The sequence below is a fragment of the Onychomys torridus genome, chromosome 22, assembly GCF_903995425.1.
Source record: "Onychomys torridus chromosome 22, mOncTor1.1, whole genome shotgun sequence".
Classification (NCBI taxonomy): domain Eukaryota; kingdom Metazoa; phylum Chordata; class Mammalia; order Rodentia; family Cricetidae; genus Onychomys; species Onychomys torridus.
The window spans coordinates 27,638,576-27,664,037 of record NC_050464.1 but is presented as its reverse complement, the minus strand read 5'-3'; the positions used below and the strand labels follow the sequence as shown (position 1 = coordinate 27,664,037).

The 25,462-nt window shown below is 52.2% G+C and overlaps 1 protein-coding gene across 1 annotated transcript; it reads right to left on the bottom strand.

The window, feature by feature from the left end:
- Positions 1-232: 232 nt before the first annotated feature.
- On the bottom strand, positions 233-21,155 carry Dhx37 (DEAH-box helicase 37). Its single transcript, XM_036172534.1, has 27 exons — positions 20,985-21,155; positions 18,523-18,692; positions 17,826-17,938; positions 16,333-16,666; positions 15,510-15,658; positions 14,607-14,699; positions 13,757-13,853; positions 12,597-12,710; positions 11,414-11,515; positions 11,159-11,273; positions 10,491-10,586; positions 10,170-10,252; positions 9,072-9,216; positions 8,263-8,339; positions 7,817-8,049; positions 6,762-6,873; positions 4,888-4,994; positions 4,611-4,799; positions 4,300-4,424; positions 4,091-4,207; positions 3,035-3,207; positions 2,114-2,228; positions 1,861-1,998; positions 1,609-1,703; positions 1,451-1,524; positions 882-979; positions 233-749 (listed from the first exon to the last, which is right to left on the bottom strand). Exons 1-27 carry the CDS (start codon positions 21,085-21,087, stop codon positions 667-669), a joined length of 3,450 nt encoding a protein of 1,149 aa, XP_036028427.1. The 5' UTR covers positions 21,088-21,155; the 3' UTR covers positions 233-666.
- Between the last annotated feature and the right edge of the window lie 4,307 nt (positions 21,156-25,462).

Here is a 25,462-nt window from a genome sequence, read left to right as displayed (position 1 = left end):
GGAATAGTTTGCTGTTCCGTTGTTGCCCACGTCCATTTCCTCTTTTGAAAACTGTCCATTTCATGCTGGGTGGTGGTGGCGCATGCCTTTAATCCCAGCGCTTGGGAGGCAGAGGCAGGCTCTGTGAGTTCAAGGCTAGTGCTCTGAGAGTTCCAGGCCAGCCTGATCTACAGAGTGAGTTCCAGGACAGCCAGGACTACACTAAACAAAACAAAACGAAACAAAACAGCAACCAACCAACCAAACAACCGAACTAAAACAAACAAATACAAAAACCACACAACTTGCGGTCTCTGGATGCTAGACAGGACCCCTGCAACCAGTCTCCTCCTGTGTGGAACAGGGTTCTGGGGTGATAGTCCTCCCTTTCCTGAGGCCAACCTTTCAGGAAAAGTCCCTGGGTCACAGAAGTCTACAATGCACCTCCTGCCCAAGATACTACGAGGCTGTTGGACAGGCGCACTGGGGGAACGGTCCCCAGTTTCCTGTCCCAGGGTAGCCCTGTACATCCATAGGAGCTAATGTCACCTGAAGAAAGACAAATCCTATCTTGTTGGACAGTCACAAAGAAGGCACCCATGGTCAGTGTAGCAGCGAGCTTGGCTCTGAATTGGGCCGAGGTAACAGCCTAGGAGCCGGCTGACTCTGTAGTTGAGTATGTGGTCATCAGTCAGTGATGGGGGGCCAGCTCTTCTCAATGTCGGCGTGCATAGCCTTTGGGAGCCACTCACAGTATTCAGCCAGCAGGTCTGTGGGAAGAGGTGGCCGGGGTTAGTGCCAGGCCAGGGATTTGCTTGGTTGGACACACCACCATGGCCCAAGGCATGGTTAGGTCCTTCCACTGAGCAACATCCCCCCACCCCAGCCTGGTCACAACTCACATCTGGGGTTTTTCTTCCAGGCAGCCAGCAGGGCATCACGGGAGTCTGCCTTTTCAGCCACAAGGGCTTTCAATAGGCTCTCTGTCCTGGGTTGCAACCTGTGGACAGGGGCAGCTGACTAGACCCAGAAGAGTAAACGGCTGGTGGGGCCGGTCACTCAGCCCAGAAGCCTCTTGTAGCATGTAGGTTCACTGGCACTCCTCCCTACTCATGGCCAACCAGCCCTTAGGGGACACAGATGTTCCTTATCATGAGGGTACACTGTGGACTGAGGTGGGCCTACCTCCAAGACTGGGGCCCATGTAAGGAGGGGACACAGAAAAGAGGAAGAGGCAAGATTGGAATGATGTAGCCCCCTTGGAGAGAGACAGGTAGGGAGAGTCCTGGGGAGAGGTACAGGGGTCCCTGCATCTTTCAGATGGCTGACATGTGTTAGGCTCACTGGTAACTCCAGAATGAAGGAGGCTCCTATAGTTGTCGCATCCCCAGCATACATGACTGACACAGGAGCCCCAGAGGAGCCTCTCGGCTACCGCCTGCCTTGACAGTCTAGGCATCCACTGTTGTACCTGGCCCAAGTCTTCAGCATGGTGCTGGGGCTAGACAGCAGGCAGCTCTTGAATGAAACCAGCTTGCGGAAGACCTGGCGAGAGAGTACCGGCTCGGTGAGCGGGATCTGCAATTCATGACACCTAGGAAACAGGCTGCAGGTAGCCCAAGCACCTACCTGTCCCTCCAGCAGAAACCGTGCAAAATGCTTGTAGCGGTCAATGCCTTCAGGAAAGTCCACCTGGACGGCAGGGAGTGGCCAGCCCACGCGGTCTGGAGGATGGGAATATGTGATAAAGAGCCCATGCCGCACCCATCCTCCCAAGCCCATCAAAGGAACAGGAGGGCTAGTGACATTCTCAGGCACATGTCCAAGAGCAGGGTATGGGCTGAGGGTGGCCGGACCACCAAGGAAGTGGCCCCAACTCACAGAACACACTAGCCCGGTGGCATAGCACCCGTCCTGACTCTGGACAGTAAGCGGGGGCTGGCTCCTCCAGGGGTGCATCAAACTGGCAATAGGAAGGCAGCAGGGCTGGGATCCACTGGATTTCCACGGTGGAGACACCTGAGGCCAGGAGAGGGCACAGTCAAGAGGTCTCCCATGCTCTCCCAGACAGAGGGTGCTCCTCAGGGCCCACTGATATCACCCAGTGACTTGAGTCCTGGCCACTACACAGTACCTTTCATGTACATTTTGGTAGTTTCCACGATTTCCTGGTAGACCACAAACTCAGGAAGCTCTCTGAAGAGCACAGAGCTGGGATGGATGAAGACAGGGTCATCTAGGAGAGGGGTCTGCAGAGAGAGGTGGATGCAGGCTCAGGTCAGAGAAAAGTCTGAGCTCTCAGCTCTCTTGGGCTTTCAAGTCCAACCTTTAGGATCCAACCAGCAAGCCAGAAAGCCGATGACCACTACCCAGGATACACTGCTCCCTGGCCATCAACAGAGTTGAAGCATGGGGCTGGGGAGATAGCTGAATGAATAAAAACACTGGCCATGCGAGTCTGATGACCTGATGGATGTCTGCCTGTGCATGTGTGCCCCACACTAAAACAGACAGAGGACTAGGGCCCAGCGCAATGGCACAGTGAATAAAGGCACCTGCCACCAAGCTTGGGAATATGAGTTCATTCCCTGGGACCCACACGGAAGAAAGAGAAAAAAGATTTCTGAAATCCTTTGATTTCCATATGTGCACCACAGCACCATACACACACACACACACAAAGTAAAACGCAATCTCTGTGTGGGGGCATAGTCTAGAATCCTACTATTTGGGGGGCTGAGGCAGGAGGATCAACCTGTTTTAAAAACAGAAGGTGAGGCCCTGGTGTGGATGGACCTAGGAAATACAATGCTGGGGTAGAAAGAATGCTTGGGTTTCTCTAGGGCAGAGAAAAGCGTCTCAGTTGACTGTGCTGACGCTACCATGCTAAACGCAGTAAAGTCAGGGGGTTGACTTTATGAGGTTGACTTTATGGTGTAAATGCATCTCTAAAAAGTAACCTTGAAGCTGAGGGGGACACTAACCCGCAACAAACAACAAACCCCACTTGCTCTTTGGTGGGGCTCTTCCAGAGGTCATGGGGCCTGTGTCCCACCTTGTAGGCATTCCTCCACTTGGGGTCTAGCAGATCCTCATTCTGAACCCGGCGGGCCAGGTGGTCACCCAGGCCAGCTGCCATGATCTGCCGCAGGTAGGTCACCTGGCTCTCAGTAGGTGGCTGCATTTTGGGGTCCAGGAAGAGCCCAGCCTCAGGGCACACTGCATTGACTGGGAGGAGGGTGAGAAAGAGATGTGTAGTAGAGGTCCGAGGAAGTCTGCCAGGCCTTCAGGAAATCATCCAACACCTGGGCCCTGCCCACATAGTGCCCGATTCTAATGCACACGTCAACAGTGACTCAGCCCTGAGCCCCTCCAAGGCCACGGCCTAGATTCTTATGCTTGCAAAGCCCTGCCAGGGGACAGGCTCCCACGTGGTAGAAAAGTTATAGGAACCTCGGCCTTATCCGTCCCATCTGCTGAAAGGTGGCCTGCAGAGACCTGCGGCCCACATGACCATCTGTCATCAGCGTCAGGTGGCAGTCCACAATTTCAGGCTGTTGCCTCTGAGGATAAGGCTGCATAAGCATGACAGTGGACAGGATAGCAGGCCCCAGTGACGCCCTGCTACTGGGCAAGTGTGGGCCGGAGAACAGCCACTGATCCAAGAAGCCTGGAGCTGCTAGAATAGCACTGAGTTTCCAATTAGCTTTTGAGATGGAGGAGGCTGTACAGACGCCACCTGAACCCAGTGACCACCCTGTATCATAAGGTGGGGACACTCCTTGAGTCCTAGATGCTGTTGACAGGAGCACCTGTGGCTATGGTGAGTATGAATCTTACACCCACGTGGGACACGTGGGAGGGAAGAGCGAGCCTGGCTAGAACAGGGAAGAGGACTGAGGAGTGGCCAGGGGCAGAAGCCTGAGGGACGGCCTTCTGGGTGAGTGTGCAAGGGGACCTGTCTAAGGGTACTTGGAGTTGACTTGGGGTTGGTTATGAGTCCATCTTAACGGGCAGGCATATAAGCAAGTGCTGAGTCTCCATCACACCAAACTCAAGCATGTGCAGAGTGGGGACCAGCTGTCTGCCCATACTGCCGCCTAGGCTGTACCTGCAGTGGTCAGCTGGCCACGCAGGCGCCGGATCTCTAGCATGGCCTTGTAGCGCAGTCCGTTAGCATGGCAAAACTGGGGTGAGCAGCCAGCGTACTCACAGGCTCCCACAGCACCTGTGGGGCAGGGTAGGGTGTTCTCATTGGTTGGCTCCAACCCACTCCAAGCTGCCAATCACCCTCCTTCATGCCCTAGAGGTGGCACCAACCCAGCAGCACCATGAGGTCCCCAAGCTTCAGAGATGCCCCCTGCCCGGCCCAGGTCCTCTTCATCTGGGCCACACGGGCTCGACGGCCCTTCAGCTCTGCAAGCTCCTCTTCACTGGCAGCTGGTCTGTAAACACACACATGGCCCGCTGGGCTTCAGCCCACTGCCCTCAGGGACCCTCTGTCCATCAGCATCTCCAGACCCTCCTGCTTCACCCTTTCTTTCGGACCTAGCAGCTCAGGCTCTCCAGGCCACCAATGATACCAAAGAGAGCACAGAGGGCTCCAAGGGACCAGGCTGTCACCAACCCACCTGTCCAGCTCCTCAAAGAGCTCACGCACAGTCATGGCAGCCACAATGGCAATGGTGTAGGGCAGGCAGCCATGCTGCTGGCTCAGTGCTAGCATCTTGGCATAGCGGGGTGCCACAGGGAAGGTGGACATGGTCCGTCCCAGTGCGGTGATGGGGCAGCTCAGCTGTGACATCTGCAGCTTTTTCATTCTGGGGACAAGAGTCACAGTGGGTAGGAGGCGGGGAGCCTGCACTTGGGAGGCTCTGTACATGCTTGGGTCCACCCTCGCCCTCCTACCTTTCATCTTTCCGAGGTGCCTCCAGGGCCCCCAGTGCAATCAGCAGCTCCTCGGCGGCAATCAGGGCCTCCACGGACGGAGGTGTGGGGAATGGGAAGTTGATGACCTGGGTACAGGAAGGAAGGAGAGGGGCAGAGTGATGCAGAGAAGCAAGCCCCATCAAGTCACATCAGCTGTACCAGGAACCGGTCCCTCTTCCCTCCAGCTTATCCCCAGGCCATGGGTCATGCTAACTGGGACATGGGTCCTGAGTGCTCAGAAAACTGTCAAGATCTCTCCAGGTTCGTGTATTAAGATGACCCCAAATTAAACCTACTGTGTGCCAGGAGTGATCCTTGTTGACTAAAATCTAGGAGTTTAAAAGCAACAACATACAAATCATCATAAAATACTTAGAAAAACAGCCTTACAGTTATGGTATTATGCTTGAAAAACATAACCACGTCCAGAGGTATGAACGTGAAGTTCTCAGTGATGACCTAAAGTATTTGAGTTTTCCTAACTCTGAGTTGGTTGTTTGTGACAAAGGATAAAGAAAACAAACAAAATCACTGGGGATCCCCACTCCTCCTTAAAGAGACAGAATCTTTCACTAGAACTCATCTCAAGAAGAGGGCACAGGTCTGTGCCACCGCACGAAGTAAGGGTACAGTCTTTTTTTTTTTTTTTGAGACAAGAGTTTCTCTGTGTAGCCCTTGCTGTCCTGGAACTCACTCTTTAGACCAGGCTGGCCTTGAACTCACAGAGATCCACCTGCCTCTGCCTCATGAATGCTAGGATTAAAGGTGTGCCCCACCACTGCCTGGCAAACCCAGTTTCAAAGCTGAAGGTCCCCCCCACACCAGAGCTAAGGACCGAACCCAGGGCCTTGCTACCACTGAGCAAAATCCCCAAACCCTCAGTCAGTCTTTTTATTTTAAGAGACATGGTGCCGCCAAGCATGGTGGCGCACACCTTTAATCCCAGCACTTGTGAGGCTACAGCAGGCAGATGTCTAAGTCTGAGCCTGGTCTACACAGGGAGCTCCAGGCCAACCAAGGATATATCATTAGGCCCTGTCTCAAAACAAATAAAGAAAAACACATGGTTTCATTCTTGTGCTGAAACTCCTGTTTCAGGCTGGCCTCAGCCATGGCAATTCTCCTGCCTCAGCCTTCTGAGTGTTAGGGCTATAGATGTGAGCCACTATGCCTAACTTTACCTTGTACTTCTAATCTTCCTGTTTCTACATCCTCAGTGCTGGGGTTTCAGGTATGCACCCATACCCAGTTCATGTGGTGTGGGGTATCAAACTCAGTTCTTTGTATGTTCAAGGCAAGCATTCAACCAATCAAACTACATCCCCAGGCAAGGGTATATCCTTTATTTTTATTTATTTATTTTGGTTTTCATTGTATTCATTTGTATGTGCACATGTGCTCTTGAGCGAGAGTATAGTCTGAGTTCTGGGGTAGGACCAGGACCAGATGCATTTTTAGACACTTCCGAGATGTGTTCTTGAACAGAGGCTGTCTCTTCCCTGCCTTGGTTTCCTTCTCTATTAAGTGGTGTCTGGCTGTCATGTGACAGGGCTAGGGCACAGCATGCAGCATAAGCTGACCCTCTTCGCTGGACTACTACTCCATCCTGGAGTGGGGACAGGAACCCCCAACTCCGTCTGAGGACCATGCCAGGGAAGCCAACATCCAGGGATCAGCAGGACACCTCGGAGTGTCCATAAGCAGTGTGAGACCTGGCTGTCCATAAGCCTCTGTCCCCCAGGGCACCTTCTGACAAACCTGGGATACCACTTCCTTTGGTTTTCCTGGCAGGCGCAGCTCGGGGATAACGGACAGATGGGGAAGGCAGAAGGGAGGTTACCGCACAGACTTACCTTCTCAATGTTGAGGGCTTTCATCTGCAGGATCAAGTCCTCCACTGGTCTGCGAGTGATCTCTGGGGGAGGAAACTGCTCAAAGTCCCCGAAAACAGCTGAGGAGTATAGCCTAAGTGGGGAGGAGTAGGGACCAGAAAGAAAGTCAACCACACCTCTAGGCCCAGCCATGCCTGCCACTCACGGGGCCAGGTCCTTGCCTTAGCAGTGGCAGTGAGTCCCCTGCAGCTGCCCTGACTGTATTCCCTTGTTATTTTCCAACTTGTCCCTTCTGTAAACTGAAATGGTATTGGAAGAACAGCAACAGAGCTGTTCAAAGTGACATCATTAGAAGTAGTGACCAGTGACGTAATGAGGAGGACCTATCTCCTGGACTCAGAAGAGCCCACCAAGCCATCAGCAGACACACAGAGACTGAGAACTGAGGGAAGGGCTGAACAGACAGTTCCCGAAAAGGCACAGAGGCAGGCAGCGCACGAAGAGGCTAAGGGCGCTTGCCTGAGAGAAACACAGATCCAGAGCCAGTGACAGGAGAGCCTGCCTCATGCATCTGCACACAAACAATGGGGCAAAGGTGTGAGATGAGAACCAGGGCCCCTGGCTTGAGGCTGGTTCCTCCATTATTAAGCGTTAAGCCTAGAGCTCCACAGGGCCAAGGATAAGCACAGACATTCAAACACAGGGGCACGTGTGTTTACAACAGGAAAAATGTGCAACAGAGATGGACAGGAACCATGGGACAAGAGGGCAGTGCAAAGTGACTCAGCCACCAGAAGCATGTCAAGATGACCCCGAAAACTCATCATACTGGGTGGGGGAGCTCACGGGGGTGACCTCTCACAGGAGCGCTGCCCAACTGTGAAAGCATTTTAGAAAGTGGATTACTCCTGAAGTGGCTGTGGACCCCCGATCACAAACACAGCAGCCAGGGCAGGGTAAAGCAGCCAGCAGTGTGGGAAGGGCTGTGGCACTCCTGAGGACACAGGGCCCTCTCACTGCAGAGGGCAGTGGCAGTTCTGCTTCTCAATGGCCACATTGTAGGAACAGGGGCCTACCTATAGCAGTGGCCTGGCTCTGTCCGGCCTGCACGACCAGCCCGCTGGTCAGCGGATGCCTGGGAGACCCAAGTGACACGGAAGGAGGACACGCCTGTGACTCGGTCGTAATAGCGTTTTTTAACTTTCCCACAGTCCACCACATACTTGATGCCAGGGATGGTAAGGGATGTTTCGGCCACATTGGTGGCCACGACGCACAGCCTTGTCCCCTCTGGAGGAGGTTTGAAGACCTGGGGAGGGGGTGGGTGGGCAAGATAACAGATGAGGTGAAACCCTGAGACAGCCAGTGGACAAGGGTCACTGCTGTCCAGCAAGCTTAACCATCAGGTGTGGTTTCTATGGCTCCCTCCGCTATCAGGGACTGTTCAGTTCTATAAATAGATGGAAGAGCACCCGAGGCTTGACCCACCCCGTCTCGATGCTCTCAAGAGCTGTCACATTACCTGTGCCTGCTTCTCCGGGGCCAGCAAAGAGTAGAGCGGGAGCACGTGAAGGGGCAGGGAGGCATCTGGCTGCTCACCTGTGGCCAAGCATGGGACACTGGAGTCCAGTTGGACAGATGCCACAGGCATAGGACTGACTCTGTCTGGCAGCTACCCGCGCCCCGCAAGTGAGACCCAATCCCAGCCCCAGTTTTGAGGGCTCATGGCCAGATACAGTACTAGGAAGGCCCTGAATGTTGTTACTACTGCTCAGCATGGGCCTGTGATGCCTGCCCCACAGCATCGCCCCTGAGAGCAAGCTGGCCCCATGTGTGTGTCTGGGCAGTGTGGCAGGCTATGTTTGTATGGAAGGAGTCCTTTCTGGACACAGACTCCATAAGCGATACATAGCCTATGCTGGGTTCAAGCCAGCATTCTGAGGACCACAGATGTGTGAAATCATACCTAGCCCAAGCTGGACAACAAGGAGCTGTCCCATCAACATACTCAAGAGACTCTAGAGGCCTTCCCTGTTGCACGAGGTCTGGGTCAGCTCAGGAAAGGCCAGCCTAGAGATGGTGACTCCCGCACTACCACGACAAGTATTAGGACCTCAGGAGACCCCCGTGGACAAAGCTATCACAGAGGCCCACTCTCTGTGCTCACACACCAGCAGGAGCCAGGATGTGTTTGGTCACATGTGTGAAGATGGGACTTAGATACTTCTGGTCCCAGGGTCAAGACGGCCCATCAAGCAGTGGGGCTCAGCAGACCCACGCTGAGATCAAGAAGCAACAAGCCCGAGGGCAGCGCTTTGCCCAGCCACACACCTTCGTTTGCCTCACTGTCACCCAGGTCCAAATCCAAGTCGGAGCCCAGGGCCTCCTCCTCGTCGTCCATCTCTGCCTCCCTGTCCTCATCGCCTTCGCCTGCTGGCAGCACAGAGTAACTGTCCAGGTTGATCTGGGGCAATGCCTGGGGAGGACATGTCAACACCATGGGGTCAGGTAACCTGGGTGTGAACACAGAGGGCATCGCCTCACAGGGACCTGCAAGGTGAGGTCATGGGCCTCAGTTACCTAGATTAAAGATTAACAGCACTTGTTCTTAAAGAGGACCCGAGTTTGATTCCCAGCACCCACATGGTAGCTCACAACCATCTCTAATTCCAGTTCTAGCATATCTGACTCTCTCTTCCGACCTCCCCATGCACATGGTGTATACATACAGACACGCAGCAAAAACTCATGCACATAAAATCAATCTAAAGAAATATTTCTTTTAAAAATTAGGGGGTTGAGGATTTAGCTCAGTGCTAGAGCGCTTGCCTAGCAAGCGCAAGGTCCTGGGTTCGATCCTCAGCTCAAAAAAAAAAAAAAAAATTAGGTATGAATTAGGTGTGGTGGTACACATCTTTAGTCAGTACTCTAGAGGCAAAGATAAGTTGATCTCAGTGACTTCAAGGCTAGCCTGGTCTACATAGCAAGTTCCAGGCCTGCTAGGGTTACATCGTGACATTCTATCTGAATAAGTAAACAAATAAATAAATTAGATATAAGCATTGGATCTTCCCACAAGGCTACTGCAGGTAGCCACAACTGAGAAGCCACACCACTGACACTACATCTAGCTATCGGGGTGGCCTCTCCCCTGGCCTGCCTCCCAGCTTCAGACGGCAGACCTCCCTACTTCAGCCACAGTCATGGCTCTATAGGTGTTCCAGGATCAGCCCAGGTAGACCCTGTGTTGTAAATCACAATGCACCCCCACCTTGCACCCTCCTGGGGCTCTGTGCTGTGGAATGGGGCTGGAGCAGCGTGGCCCCAGCCACCTTAGATGAAATAGACTTTCATTCCATTCTAGTGACACTTCTCAGCTCCATGAAGCTGTCAACTGGACAGCACATGGCTCCACAGGCCTCCACGTACCATGGCCTGGGCCTTCTTGGCCCTCATCCGGGACTTCTTAAACCTCCGCATCCCTTCTGCCGAGTCCTCTTCCTCTTCCTTTTCTGCAAAGGGGGAAGATTGTGGGAGGAGACTCCTGTGGCCAAGGTGGGCAGCTGGCACTTTACACTCGCCACCCCCAGCAAAAGCTGCTGCAATGATGAGCGTATTGTGCCGGGGGCACACAAGTACAGGCTCTCCTCAAGCACACTGAGGTGGAGGCTGGCATCCTAACCAGGGCACCAGCCGCCAGGCCCAAGGGTAGGGGGTGGAGGGCTTTGACAGGCACCACGGGCCAGTTACCTCGCGGCTGGGAGCAGCGGGTGGGGAAGGCCTTCCTGAGCCGGCGGCACAGTGCATGCACCTCGGCCTGTCCTGTGAGGAACACCAGGATGCCGCCTGCAGAGAGAACCCAGCCAGTCACTTGGCAAACTTATCCTTGCAAGGAGTGCCCGCTGAGAGGCTGGGAGAACCAGGAGCCAGGGAAAGAGGACTGGGTAGGAGGGAGCCCATTACCCTAGACCAGCAGCAAGGTGGGGGGCACCTGACAGGCTGCCACACAACAGACTCTAAGGGTCAGAGACCATCCATGCTTGCCTTTTGTTTTGTTTTATTTTGTGGTTTTTTTTTTTTTTTTTTTTTTTTTGAGACAGGGTTTCTCTGTGTAACAGGCTGTCCTGGAACTTGTTTTGTAGCCCAGGCTGGCCTCAAACTCACAGAGATCCGCCTGGCTCTGCCTCCCGAGTGCTGGGATCAAAGGCACACATCACCACTGCCCGGCATGCTTTCCCTTTTCAAGAGGAAGCTTCCACATTCCTACTTCTTCCTTAGATGGGGGGGGGGGGGCAGCGGGGGCCCTGGGGACAGTCACCATGCCACTGTGGTCTGACCATGCCCTGTGCTGGCGGAGGGTGAAAGGCAACCCCGGGTCTTCAGTGGGGGAGGGATGTGCCAGTCCCATCAGGCCTCACCTGCAGGCAACATCCGGTGGATCTTGCAGACCTTCCGGAAGCACTCGCCACTGTAGTCATCCACTGGGGTCCGCTTGTTGAAGTGTACCGTCACAGGAAACTGCCTGGATTCGACCTGGGTCAGGTCCACACAGGTATAGGAGTGCTGCAGCCCGGGGCCTCCTCTCCATGGCAGTCTCTGAACCTCCCCTAAGACTGCCAGTTCTCACATATCACGGTCAGGTGGAAGCCAGCAGGGGCTTACCCAAATCTTACCTTGATGACGGGGGGAGGTGTGGTGAAGAGCCTCTGGTTCTGGGTGAAGTCCTCTACCCGAAGTGTGGCCGACATGATGAGCAGCTTAAGGGGCAGGTGCCTCTGTGGAAGACAGTTTGGTGACTCCGGCCCAGCATGGACTGTGCGACATGGAGGTATGTACCACTTGGCCCCATGGTTACATAAAACCAGCAACTGCATTCCTCAGGTTGTCCCCAGGAGAAATGAAACACAGTCACAGGGAGCCTGTCCACTAGGGTTCTGCAGGTGACACAGGCCAGAGCCCAGAACATGAAGCCAGCTAAAGGGGCCGTGGCAGGATTCCACCTTCATGAGACAGTCAAATGAAGGATGGGGTCAGCACTGGGATGGGGGAAGGGCTCAGCCGTGGGAGCCAGTTTCTTTCTGGAGGGACATAAAATACTCTAGAACTGGCTGGATGCAGAGACAAGTGGATTCTCTGAGCAGGGAATTCCCATCCTGCTTATTTATAATCACTTTCACTCTTAGGGAGTCACTTTTGGGGAGACTGTCACTGGCCCTTAGGCCTCCCTGGTACTCACTGCCTGCCTCTTTATTACCTCTAGTTCACAGATCCTGCATTTGCCTACAGCCTGCCACCCTGGCCGAAGGGTGATTCCAGGAGGGCAGGAATGGTAGATCACCCTTTCCTGGTCACTGTCCATCCCCAGTGCCTTTGATGTGGCGGGGTACACGGCATGCCCAGAACACCCACCTCTCCACTGAGCTGGTCTGTTGAAGGACAGAAACAGGGCCGCTCATCAAGTTCCCTTCAGATAGCATGTCCCCGAAGCTGGTCCCTCACATTCACTGTCTGAGCACAGGGCTGGAAAGAGGAGCAAGCTTGGGGAGGGAGGAGTAGCCTGAGGAGCAGAAGGCTCAACCCAGCAGCCCCATGAACCAACAGAGCCTGAAGCTCTGAACGTACCCTTTAGCTGGCTCCAGCTCAGCCTTCCTAGCCTTAGCCTATAGCCTGAGCCTCTTGGATGTGAAGAGGTCACTCACTACACATGACATTGGATCAGGGCCTGTGAGTTAGTAGGGGCAGCACAGAATGAAACAGCCTGGCACTGGCAATAGGCTGTGTCTTCTGGGACCCCTCCCAGCCCAAGCCCCTGACAAGGTGGCATTAGTCTGCCCGCCCTGTGTACTTCCCACAAACCTTGGTTCGGAGAGCCACAATGCGGGACAGGAGGCCGAGAAGGATGTCTGTGTAGACGCTCCGCTCATGGGCTTCATCGATGATCACAACCTTGTATTTCAGCAGCAGGAAGTCCTGAGGGGATGGGGAAGCTACATCAGAGTGCCACCAAATCCCCACAATCACAGGCACTGAACCACACAACCAAATCCCAGATTGTTCCCACTCCCTCAGAACTCCTAGAGGCCCATGGGAGAAGCAGCTGGGCATCCCGACTGCCTGCAGCCATTGTGCACGGCCAGAAGCCAAGCTGCTATCACACACTGCAAATTCTCTTTTTTCTCTTCATTTTTAAAAGTTTCCTATTGTAGGATGGGGTGGTGCATGCCTTTAATGTCAGCACTTGGGAGGCAGAGGCAGGTGGATCTCTAAGTTCAAGGCCAGCCTGGTCTACAGAGAGAGTTCCAGGACAGCCGTGTCTACATAGCAAAACCCTGTCTCAAAAGATAAATAAATTCCTGTCTTTCTCTACCTTACTTTCTTTTAACAGGTTAGCTAGCCCGGTTAGCTTTAAACTATGTCACCAAGAATGACTTTGAACTTCTAATTCTCCTGCCTCCAGCTCCTAAGTTATCAGTTATCAACCTGTGGGTCATGACCCCTTTGGGTCAAATGACCTTATCACAGGAGTCACCTAAGACCATCTGAAAACACAGATATTTACATTACAGTTCATAACTGAAGCAAATTTACAGTTATGAAGTAGTAACTAAATAATTGTATGGTTGGGGGTCACCACAACATGAGGAACTGTATTAAAGGGTCGAAGCATCAGGAAGGCTGAGGACCACTGCCTTAAGTGCTTGGATGATTTTTTTTTGTTTTTTTTGTTTTTTCCTGTGGTGCCAGGGCTGGAACCCAGGGCTCCGTGCATGCTAGGCAAGTTCTCTACCAACTGAGCCACATCCCCAGTACTTCTAACAAAAACGAGTATGCAAAGGGATGTTGCTCACTCGCCCCAGGCCCTCTCTGCTCACGCTGATCCCAGGCACTCTGTCACTGACAACTTCTGATTGAAAACGATTCTGTGAGGCACTGGAATACTGAGCAATAACTGAAGCTCCGAGAACAGACCTGCTCCACCACTGCGGGTCCTGAGTAAGACAGGGGAGGCGACCTACCTTCTGGATCTCTTTGAGCAGCACGCCATCCGTCATGAACTTGATCTTCGTTTCTTCTGTCACGTTCCCTTCGTAGCGGATCTGGTAGGAGATAACCCTGTGGGGAGAAGATTCATCTCAGGCCAGTGACATCTCCAGAGCTACAGGCCGATTTGGCTACACCGTTCCTTCCAGGGAGACAGGAGGACCCTCCCCAGACATGCCCGTCCCAAGCTCTGATTTCTGGGGCCAAGGACAAGAGCAAGATTGGGTGATCAGCTGAGTCATGTCACCAGACACACTGCAGATCCAGGACAGAGCAAAGCAGAGCTCACTGGGAGACAAGCAGGTCTTCACTCCCAGAGCATACACTGACAAGATGGTACAGGGCTGGGCATAGAGGTGGCAGCTACTGACAAAGGCCCTAAGGTATCTGGGGTTCTTTATTGTCTCTATTTGTGGACATGTAAACATTTTACAAGAAAAAGTTAAAAATTTAGGGTTGGGGGAGGAGTTTGGTGGCTGCCTAGAACATGTAGGCCCTAAATTCCATTCCCAGCACCACAGTGTAAAGAAATGTATGTTGCCGGCAGAGGGTTTTACAATCAGAATTCTGGGTTTACGTGGCCTTATACCACTGGCTCATTAGCTGTTGGCCATTTGTTCACAGCCAAGGGCCTACAGACACACTGCCCCTTGACAAGTGCTGGGTGCCCAGCAGGTCCCTTCCCTGCTCCACAGCGCCTGCCTCAGCAGGTTAAGAGGGCTCTGCCGGGCCATCCCTGGGGTGAGGCAAAAATGACTCCCACCTGCACCCTCCTTCCAGCAAGACTGCAAAGAGCCCCTACACCCCCAGGAACCAGGGCCTCACCGCTGTGACAGATTCATCTCCTTGGCCACCCGCTGGGACATGGCTACGGCAGCAACTCGGCGGGGTTCTGTGACACCGATGATGCTGTCCTCGCTGGGGAAGAAGACACATTAGCCATGCCTGTCTGTCCCGGAGTCACCCATACTCCAGGGTCACTAGTCACTGAAGAGGAAACCCACAGCACAGCCACAGAACAGCCAGGAGGCCGCCCACATTTCACAGCACTGATGGAGACCCAGCAGAACTTGGTACACAGCTGGGACACATCTCTAAGGGATACTGTGAGGATGAGGGAGTTTCATTGCTGTGTGGCATTCCTGAACAGATGTGGTACATGTGTGAACCACTAAGTCCAGAGGAAGCCTGAGTTCAGGTAACAAGCATGACAAACACACCCTGTGATGCTGAGGGAGTGGAGGCCCAGCTGAAGGGAACCCTAGAACTCCGCATCACCTAGGCAACTTTTCTGCCAACTGAATTAACTTCATGGTGAGTTGAGGTCGGCGGTGGGGTGCAGAAAAATCACGCTGAGTGTACAGAACCCGGCAAGAAAAGATTCCACATGCACAGACTGCATAATGTACTTGTGAGAGGATGCCTCTCAGCTTGGGTGGCTCACCCGGACCACACTCTTGGAGGAGTCTGGCCCTCTGACCATCCTACATGCTAATCCCTCTGCTCGATGCTCACGGGGTTCAGTCACTGAACCCACATGGCCACTGAGTTTAGTGTTGCCATCCCCATTTCACAGCTGACAGCAGGCCTGCGGAGGCTGGCCATCTGTCTAAAGTCATACAGTAGGGCCAGGATTGTGTCTACTGGAGCTCAGGCCCTCGGCGGTTTCTAGAACCTAAGTGTCCACTGTCCCCAGGGAGTAGAGGGACATCCCTGGCCCAGCCCCACCTGCTGTAGCCTGCTTCGTAGAGAAACTGGGGCACCTGTGTCGTCTTCCCGCTGCCAGTCTCGCCACACACAATGACGATGGGGTGCTCGGCCACCGCCTCCATGATGGCTTGCTCTTCAGCTAGGATCGGGAGTTTGAGCCGCTCTTCCTGGGGGAGAAATCAGAACTAGAGGGAGGGGCTGCAGGACAGCAGGCAAGAGGGCACCCCACTCACACACATAGGTCCTGCATGGTGCAGTGTCTAAAACGGACAGCCAGGGGCCAAAGAGATGGCTGGGTGGTTAAGAGCACTGGCTGCTCTGGCAGAGGAGCTGGATTCGATTTCCGGCAGTCACATGGTAGCTCACAACCACCATCTATAAGTCCAGTCCCAGGGGAACCGATGCCCTCATCTGACCTCTGCAGGGACATATGTAGTGTACATACATACAGGCACACATATAAAATAAAGTTTAAAAACTGTCTTTTAAAAAATAAAATAGCCCAGTGGTGGCGGCACATGCACCTTTAATCCCAGCACTCGGGAGGCAAAGGCAGGCCGATCTCTGAGTTTGAGGCCAGCCTTGTCTACAGAGCCAGTTCCAGGACGGTCAGGGTTATCACATAGAGAAACCCTGTGTCGAACTCCCCCAAAATAAAAAATTAAATAAATTAAAATAAAAGGCAGAGCTAGCTGGTATTGAATGGCTATGGAGAAGCAATACCCAGAGCCCCACAAGGCAGGCATGACCATGTCTCCATTCCTAGAAGTAGACACCGAGGCTCCTCTCCACCAACATATCCCACTACCCTGTGTCTCTAACCAAAATGAGAAGAACACACCTGTATTTCAGGAGTGCGGTTTACGGGGATGAAGATGGCAGGCTTGGCCAGGCGTGGAGGTAGAGCAGAGGCTGGCGATTTTGAAGGTGCAGAGGTCCCAGATGGAGGGGGTGCAGGGGTGGGTGCAGGGCTCTCGGCCACAGAAAGAGCTGGTGGCGGATGTGCTGCGTTCGTCTCTGTGCTGCCCCCAGCTGTGGCCTCTTCAGTCTCTGAATCCCCTGAAGACTCAGATTCTTCCTCTGTTGATGAAGACCTGCGGCGCTTCCGGTGGGCCCCACCAAGGCTACTACTGACTTTCTTCTGGCCTTGGGTTGCTGGCTGGTCAGGCCTCCTCCTGGGAGAGCAGACTTCCGTCAGGGACCTGAGGACATCTGACATGGCTAGGGCCAGAGGCCACACCCCATGACCCAGACCCTTTGCACTGGCTGTCCCTACTCTGAGACACACTTCCTGTGGGCTGTCACACTCACGGGTCTGCTCAAAGTCACTACCAAGGAGACTGTGCGTCACTGGGCTCAGTCCCAGATGCCAGTCCCTTTCCTAGATGCCCCCTTGTCTCTGCCTTACCTTTTGGCTTAGTTTTCTGGTGCAGCATATTTGAGTATTTGGCTAATGAACACTCATGGCTTCCAAAGGGGTGGGAGTATTTTGCTCCTTGTTCTACCTCAGGTCCCGTGAGGCTGGGGCAGTGCTCTGAACAGAGCAGCTGTGGGGTGCTGTGGGGTGCTGTGGATACGGTTCTGTATGCTGTGAATGTGTTGCTCTGACTGACTGGTAAATAAAATGCTGATTGGCCAGTAGCCAGGCAGGAAGTATAGTATAGGCGGGACAGGAGAGAAGAGAATTCTGAGAAGTGGAAGGCTGAGAAGTAAGATGTAAAGTACCAGTAAGCCACAAGCCACATGGCAACTTATAGATGAAGAGAAATGAGTTAATTTAAGATATAAGAATTAGATAGCAAGAAGCCTTCCATGGCCATACAGTTTATAAGTAATAAAAGTCTCTCTGTGTTTACTTGGGTCTGAGTGGCTGCGGGCCCCGGCGGGACTGGAGAAATCTCCAGCTACATTGGTGTGTGTGTGTGTGTGTGTGTGTGTGTGTGTGTGTGTGTGTGTGTATTTATGCATGCATGTTGGTCTGCGGTGTGCTGCCCTGCAGGAATGCCAGCTTGGGGTGGCCCCCCGGTTGTAATGGTCAAGCCCAGGTGGGAAGTGGGCTTTCCATGTGAAGACTCTGAATTCTTGATGTCACTTATGCAGAGCTGAGCAGTGACCACAAAGAACCTCAAGAGGCAGCCTCATGGGAAGTGGGGCCTTTGAAGTACAGGGTCAAGGTCATGACTGGTGAGAAAATATGACCTACTTGTGACACATAAGATGCCAGGCAGGTGCACAGCCTTTGCCAGAGGAGCATTCAGTATGTATAACCCTCCACACGCCCCCACCTATGCAAGGTGCTATGAGCTATGAGCCCCCTCAGGCTCTGTGACTCACTCTTTGGTATGATACATGCGGTCTCCGGTGCCCAGCTTGGCCGTGGTGTAGAAGAGACTCATTTCAGCCTCCGACACTTGGACTTCACTCAGTTTCTGGAGCAGTTCAGCTCGCTGGGGAAGGCACAAGCACATTAGCTACCAGGCAGCTACCGACCACTGACTGAGTCCCAGGTCTTCTCCTGGGAGGATGCCAGGCTGAAGGGGGTCTCAGCTTAGTTAATGCTAGACTCTAAACTGTAGCGCAAGATGTCACCCCCCGCAGCTATGAGGTCTTCAGGACAGACAGGTTAGCTCTGCCTTCAACCTTACAAAATCCAGGGTCAGGGGACACAGCTCTGTAGCACCGTGTGATGTGACCACTGGCTGTCCCTATGCCCAGCAACCAGACTGAATAAAGCATGGCACCCCTTGCTGACCAGGAGATAGATATGATCACTCATTTGGCCAGTCCCTAGACTACCCACACGGCCACATAACTCCTTTCACTTCGTGTGAGCTGTGGCAGTTTTGGCTTCACTGACTTTGACATTGTACGTTTTATACACACACCTCTTCATGGACACGTCATGATTTTAAAATCAGGCCAGCATGCTCAGAGCCTCGGATGACATCTTTGCTACAGAGAGTACATGGAGGGAGACACCCGAGCCCCATGATCTGGAGAGTTAGGACAGACCGGCCATGGCGAGGCATACCTGGCTCTTCTTCTCCTTCTGTTCTAAGACTTTCTCTAGCACCTTCCTCTCCTTCTTCGTCAGCGGCTTCCTCTGTTTTTTTGATGGGGGCGGGGCCTTAGCCTTCTTCTTCTTCTTCCCCGGCAACACTAGTGCATTGCTGGCATCCACTCCTTTCAACACATCCTTGTCTGAAACGACAGCCTGTCTCACTAGGGTGCAGGAAGTCATGGAGCATCCTCGATGCTTATTCACGACAAGTATCAAGTTAGGTCACCCCTCCTGCAGGTGGTCTGTGTCACCTGTGAATCTCTGAGTTTGTGTGTCACAACTCTTATCATTACCAAGCTATGATGTCCTATAGAGGCTGAGGGATGTGGCTCAAGTGGTATGGAACCTGGCTAGCATGATTAGAAACCCAGGTTCTAACCCCAGTACCACATAAAACCAAGCATGGTGGCACACCTCTGTAATCACTTGACAGGGGGAGGCGAGATGACCAGTTCCGTCACCTCTGATTACACAGGCTAGCCTGGGATAAATGAGACCCTGAAGTATGCTCAGAACTAGGCTACTGAGCTGTGGGCTGTGCCACATCTACTTTTAAATTAAGAGCTAGGGGGTGTATGATTCCACTGAGGAAAAGTTAGGTCCCATTTCATAGATAGGAAAACAAAGACCCAGGAATGAGGTGACTGGACCCAAACCTTAACAACCACAGCAGACCTCATACATCTACTTTTAAATTAAGAGCTAGGGGGTGTATGATTCCACTGAGGAAAAGTTAGGTCCCATTTCATAGGTATGAAAACAAGGGCCCAGGTATGAAGTGAATGGACCCAAACCTTAACAACCACAGCAGACCTCATACTTTCAGATTTTTCTCTGATGTCCTTTCCTACAAACTCACCACCTTCCTGGTCCAACCAAGGGATCAAAGAACACCCTTGGGAGGCTTCCTCCAATAGATGGTGGAGTTCCATCTGGGAACATGTTTAGTCTCAGGAGCCTGGAAGACAGACCTGAGTCTACTGGACTGTTTTTCATTCCACTCTCCTCCCAGACCAGCCTGACCCTGCTGGCCATGTCCTCTAGTACTCCAACCAATGCCCCATCCTCCCTTCTGGACCTCAGGCAGCATCTGAGATGGAGGGTTAAGTGGTTCTCACGAGCTCCAAGTCAGCACCCTCCTCCCAGACCTCCTTCACGGCTGGCCTGTTCTCAGTGAGCCAGGTTCAGACCTAAATAAATACCATCTATACACAAAATCGTTTATGCCCCCCCCACCCCCGAACTTGCCTGCCTTGAGCAGCTGAATCAATAGCTGCTGGGTTTCCTTCTACTCTGGGCCTGCAAGCACTCACATCCAAAACTGAGCTTATGTGGCTCCCCTGAACAGCCCACAGCTGCCTTCTCCAGCAGCCTGGCCAATGCCCATTCTGGGATTCATTCTTGTCATCTTTGTACTTGGGCACAAGCCCAGGCAATCAGCAAATCTAGCCAGCTCTCCTTCAGAACACACCGGAATCCAAACACCATCTCCCTGGTCCAAGCATCCAGCCTCCTACCCCATCATCCTTCAAGCTGGAATGCTTTTCTATAATGCCACAACGAACATGCCACTGTTACACATTACCCTACACTCTTCTGCTATTCTCCCTTAGCTCCTCACTTCCTCTTAGAGGTCGGGGATTGAGATGGGATCCTGCTTTGTACCCCTAGCTGGCCTGGTACATGCTACAAAGCCCAGCTGGCCTCATATTCACATCACTCCTGCTTCAGTATCCTTAGTGCTAGGTTTATAAGTCTATTTCTCACATACACAATCTTCTGTTTGTTAAGACAGGGTCTCACTGTGTAATCCAGGCTGGTCTCAAACTTGTAGGGATCTTCCTGCCTCAACCTCCCCTCTCTTTAAAGTCTCAATCATCTCCACAACCCACAGACCCCCTGAGGTCCCCTAGTGTCTGGGTTTCCTCCTTCATCTCCACCCAGGCCTCCTCAAGGACCTGACATCACTCTTTCCATGGGAGGCCCTCCCCAGCACACCACCCACTCCCATCTTTGGCTCTCTCTAGTATCTACCTGCATGCCTGCCATATTCTATGCATTTTTACCGTGTCTCTCTGCCCGCTGTGCCCGTCTGATCCGGATAACCAGGCATGCCTGGAGTGACAGGGATTTCCATCTCCTATCCTGCGTCACTACTCTCGGAGCCCAGAACAGTGTTCCCGCTGCTCACAAGTGCCCCAGCACCCGAGCATTGCTGGCAGCCAGGCGCACGGCTCAAACACACATTCACGAGTCTCTGGCAAGGAGATGATTATGGAAGGCCTGGGGATGGATGCAAAGACCTCATCTGCGCACCAAACTCACGGCAGCGTCCCCACATCGCAGTACAGACAGGCTGTCACGCCCCCCTGCGCGGGTCACGTGGAACCCGGCTCTCACTCCAGCGACCCTCCCGGACCCCGGCTCCTCACCCTCGAGCTCCAGCCGCACAGGGGGCGGTTCGGGGCCCTTGGCGGGCCGCGTTTCCGCCTGCAGCCGCCCCTTCACGTTGTAGCGGCGGCGCAGCTTCCCCATGGCGCCTCGGCCACGCGCGCGGCTCCCTCGGCGAAGTTCACTGGGCACCAGAACCAATGTGCGAGACTTCCGGGCTGCGCACGCGCAAGAGCGGAAGCTCAGCAGGCGAGGGGCGGAGCTAGAGTCCCGACCATCCGGAAAGGGAGGCCGTAGCGGAAGAGGCGGGGCGCACCCTGCCTGTGGGCGGGGCCTGTTTCATAAAGGGGCCGGGCCTAGACGTGCTTGAGGAGCCTGAGGTTCTGACCAAGTTGTCCTATGTACTGGGTGGAATCTGAGGACTTTTGAACTGCATAATAATATTAATTGGGGGCTGAAGAGGTGGCTTTGCGGTTAAGAGCAGTGGCTGCTCTTGCAGAGCACCCGGGTTCGATTCCCAGCACCCTTAAGGGAGTTCACAACCTCCTGGAACTTTCCAGGTGACCCGATGCCGCCGTCTTCTGGCCTCCGTGGGAACTGCACTAATGTGCATACACACTCAAACATGTAAAAATAAAATAAATCACCAGCACATACCTTTAATTCCAGCCAGCACTCAGACGTGAGTTCAAGACCATCCTGGTCTACATATAGATCTACATAGTAAATTCCAAAACAGCCATAGCTACATAGTGAGACCTTGCCTCTAAAATGGGGAGAAGGGAAGGATCAGGGGGGTTAAGAGCACTTACTGCTCTTGCAGAGGACCTAGGTTCAGTCCCCAGGACCCGCATTCCCCTCCTCCAGACAGGGTTTCTCTGTGTAGATTTGGTGCCTGTCTTGGATCTCACTCTATAGACCAGGCTGGCCTTGAACTCACAGAGATCCACCTGGCTCTGCCTCCCGAGTGTTGGGATTAAAGGAGTGAGCCACCACTGCCCGGTCAGAATCCACATTCTTAATTCCAGTGACCTCTTACTAGATACACCTGTGGTATATATGCATGACATGCAAGCAAAGTACTCACATATAAATCATTAGTATTAATTTGACTAAATGTGTAAAATATAACTCTGCCCCTAGTGCAAACATCTCCTCTCTTCTTGTTTTGTTCATCTGTGTTTTTTGATATTCCCACAGGTGAGGTGTATTCATTCCACAGGGGGAAAAAAGTGTAGAATATTTCTATGCCAGAAACAGAGATGTGAAAAGAAGGTATTTTATTAAATGGTTTAAAACTCATCCTGTCACTTTGTCTGAGGTGTACTCGGGAGAATGTCTCAACCCTACAATTACCTTGCAAATTGAATAGTTCTGTTGTACCACACTTTTTCTGTTGAAGAACTAATTTGAATGGGAGGTTGGTGGCACAGTGAAATTCCTGATCTTGGAAGGTGGAAGCAGAAAGATAAGGCTAAGTTCAAAGCTGGCCTTGTCTATGGAGTAAACTAAAGGGCAGTCTGGCTTACCTGAGACCCTAGCTCAAAAAAAAAGGGGGGGGGGGAGAGGCCAAGTCTAGGTTACATAGCAAAACCCTGTCTTTGAAATAAATAAATAAATTACAGAATCTGAGGTCACCTTGAAACCATGAATGCACACAGCCACACACTGATACAAATATAATTAAAAAATATCTTGCTGGGCATGGTGGTGCATGCTTTTAACGCCAGCACTTCAAGGAGGGAGTGTGGAGGCAGGTGGACAGTCTCTGTGAGTTTGAGGCTAGCCTGGTCTAAGATGGCTTGGCAGGTAAAGACAGTTGACTCCTAACCCTGACCATCTGTATTCAATCATGGATCTCATATACACACAATTTTAATTTTTCCTTTTTTCAAGACAGGATTTCTTTGTGTTTCCCTGGCTGTCTTGGAATTCACAACTCATACAGATCCACCTGCCTCTGCCTCCAGATGCTGAGATTAAAGGCGTGCGCCACCACATCCAGCCTTAATGTTTGGGTTTTTTTTTAAGGATTTTTTTTTTATTATTATGTATACTGTGTTCTACCTGCATGCATGCCTGCAGGCCAGAAGAGGGCACCAGACCTCATTACAGATGGTTGTGAGCCATTATGTGGGTGCTGGGAATTGAATTCAGGACCTCTGGAGGAGCAGCCAGTGCTCTTAACCTCTGAGCCATCTCTCCAGCCCTATTTATTTTATTTTTTTAAACAGGGTCTCTCTACATAGCCCTAGCTATCCCAGCACTCACTAGGGTTTCAGGTTCTAGGGTGGCCTAGAACTCACACAGATCTGTCTGCCTCTGTCTCCCGAGTGCTGGGATTGAAAACATTCACTACCTTGGCACATAAAAGGACATTCCACAAAGCCTGATGACCGGAGTTCAATCTCCAGAGCCTACACGGTAGAGGGAGAGAACTGGCTCCCTAAAATTGTATTCCACACACAAACAGTGATACCCAAAAATTGTGGCACACCCACATACATACATAAATAGATAGATAATATATAAATAAATGTAATTAGGCTGGGCAGTGGTGGCGCATGCCTTTAATCCTAGCACTTGGGAGGCAGAGGTAGGCGGATCTGTTCCAGGAAAAGCACAAAGCTACCCAGAGAAACCCTATCTCAAAAAAAAAAAAAAAAAAAAAAAAAAAAAAGATAGCGTATAAACAGTAAACTTCCAGAAGATACAAAGAATATCTGAGACACTAAAAAGGAAGAGGTACACACAGCTGCATGGGTGTAATTCCTCAGAGTGAACAGAAGAGGGGTCTGGAGAGGTGGCTCAGCAGTTAAGAACCCACAGCGGGTGGATCACAGCTGCCTGAAATTCTTGCTTCAGGGAAAGAATCCAGCACCTCTGGCCTCTGAGGACGCTTCCAATCAAATGCACATGCCCGCACACTGATACACACATAATTAAGAGAAAAAAAAAATCTTGCTGGGTATGGTGGTGCGTGCTTTCAACTCCAGCCCTTCAAGGAGGGGGTGTGGAGGCAAGTGGACGGTCCCTGTGAGTTTGAGGCCAGCTGGGTCTACAGTCAGTTTCAGATCAGCCAGGGCTACATAGTGAGATCCTGTTTCTCTGGGGGTTGTATTATATCTCACTCCAAAATATTTTGTTTGTTTTCGGGACAGGGTCTCACTATGTAGCTCAGGCTGGCATGAAACTCAACAGAGCTCTGCCAGCCTGGTTCCCAGGGCTGGGATTAAAGATGTATGCTGCTGTTAAGCCCTTCTGAGGTTTTAGCTCAGTGTGCTGGCATAAGACTTTTGTCCCAGAACTCCTGACATTGAGGCTAGTGAGTCTCAGAGTTGCAGGCCAGCTAGAGCTGAGACCTTGACTGAGAGGGGAAAAAAAGTTTAACATCACATGGAAATAGTAGTGAAAATATATGGAAAAGACAACCCGAAATGAAGTAAACCGAATCCCCAATAATATTTGAAATTTCTACAACACAGAAAGGTCCAGTTCAAAAGTAATTTTCAATTTTTGTTTTGTTTTTCCAGACAGAGTTTCTCTGTAGCTTTGGAGCCTGTCCTGGAACTCTGTAGCCCAGGCTGGCCTTGAATATCTGTCTGCCCCTGCCTCCCGAGTGCTGGAATTAAAGGCATGCATGCACCACCACTGCGCAGCTCAATTTTTCTTTTGTGTGGGTGCCGGGGACTTGAACTCAGGTCCTCATACTTGTACAGTAAAAATCCTCACCTACCAAGCCACCTCAGCGTTTATTTTCCCTTTTTGTGGTGCTGGGGATGGGCCCGGGGCCTTTGCATTTCTCAGTGCAAGCTTCTCACTGGGCTGTACCCTGACCCCAGTGTTCTCTTTGGACTGGATCAAGGTTTATTTTCCTGGTTGTCTCAAACTTGTCTGGCTAGACCTGGTTTGTTTGATGTAGGGTGTGGAGGAAAATTTATCCTCTGAAGGTTCCATCATGGAGTCTGTGAAATAAATTGAGGATATACGGGTCACAGCAGAAAAAAAAAAAAATGACCTGATTCTGTGCATGTGCATACACAAGATGCCCACAAGCTATAAAGAGGAGCCCAGCTAAACCGGATGGAGGTTGAGCTATGCAAGGCTGAGGAGAAGAGCATTGGGGCGAAGGTTGTCTTGCTGTACAGATAAAGCTATAGATAGTGAAAGTCCCAGAAGGATTTATTAGCATGGAGGCTGGGCTGTGCCAAACAAAGTCCCTCAGGAGATTTCAGGGAATGGGCAAGCCATAGATAAGACCCTCAGAGGAGCGTGGCGGCAGTGGCGCACGCCTTTAATCCCAGCACTCGGGAGGCAGAGACAGGTGGATCTCTGTGAGTTCGAGGCCAGCCTGGTCTATAGAGGGAGATCCAGGACAGGCTCCAAAGCTACACAGAGAGTCCCAATCTCAAAGAAACAAAACAAAACAACAACAACAACAAATAGACCCTCAGAAGAAGCCCCTCCCTGCCTGCCAAGTACCACAGTTCCCTCTGTGGGAGCAATGAGCTGCATAGGC

Excerpts from the sequence above, each read along its gene's own strand:
- Dhx37 (XM_036172534.1), bottom strand. The coding sequence starts at position 21,087 with ATGGGGAAGCTGCGCCGCCGCTACAACGTGAAGGGGCGGCTGCAGGCG. Across the intron at positions 10,253-10,490 it reads CCGCTGCTCCCAGCCGCGAG|AAAAGGAAGAGGAAGAGGAC; the intron begins GTAACTGGCCCG and ends CCCCCTTTGCAG. Across the intron at positions 1,704-1,860 it reads CCACCGGGCTAGTGTGTTCT|ACCGCGTGGGCTGGCCACTC; the intron begins GTGAGTTGGGGC and ends CCCATCCTCCAG.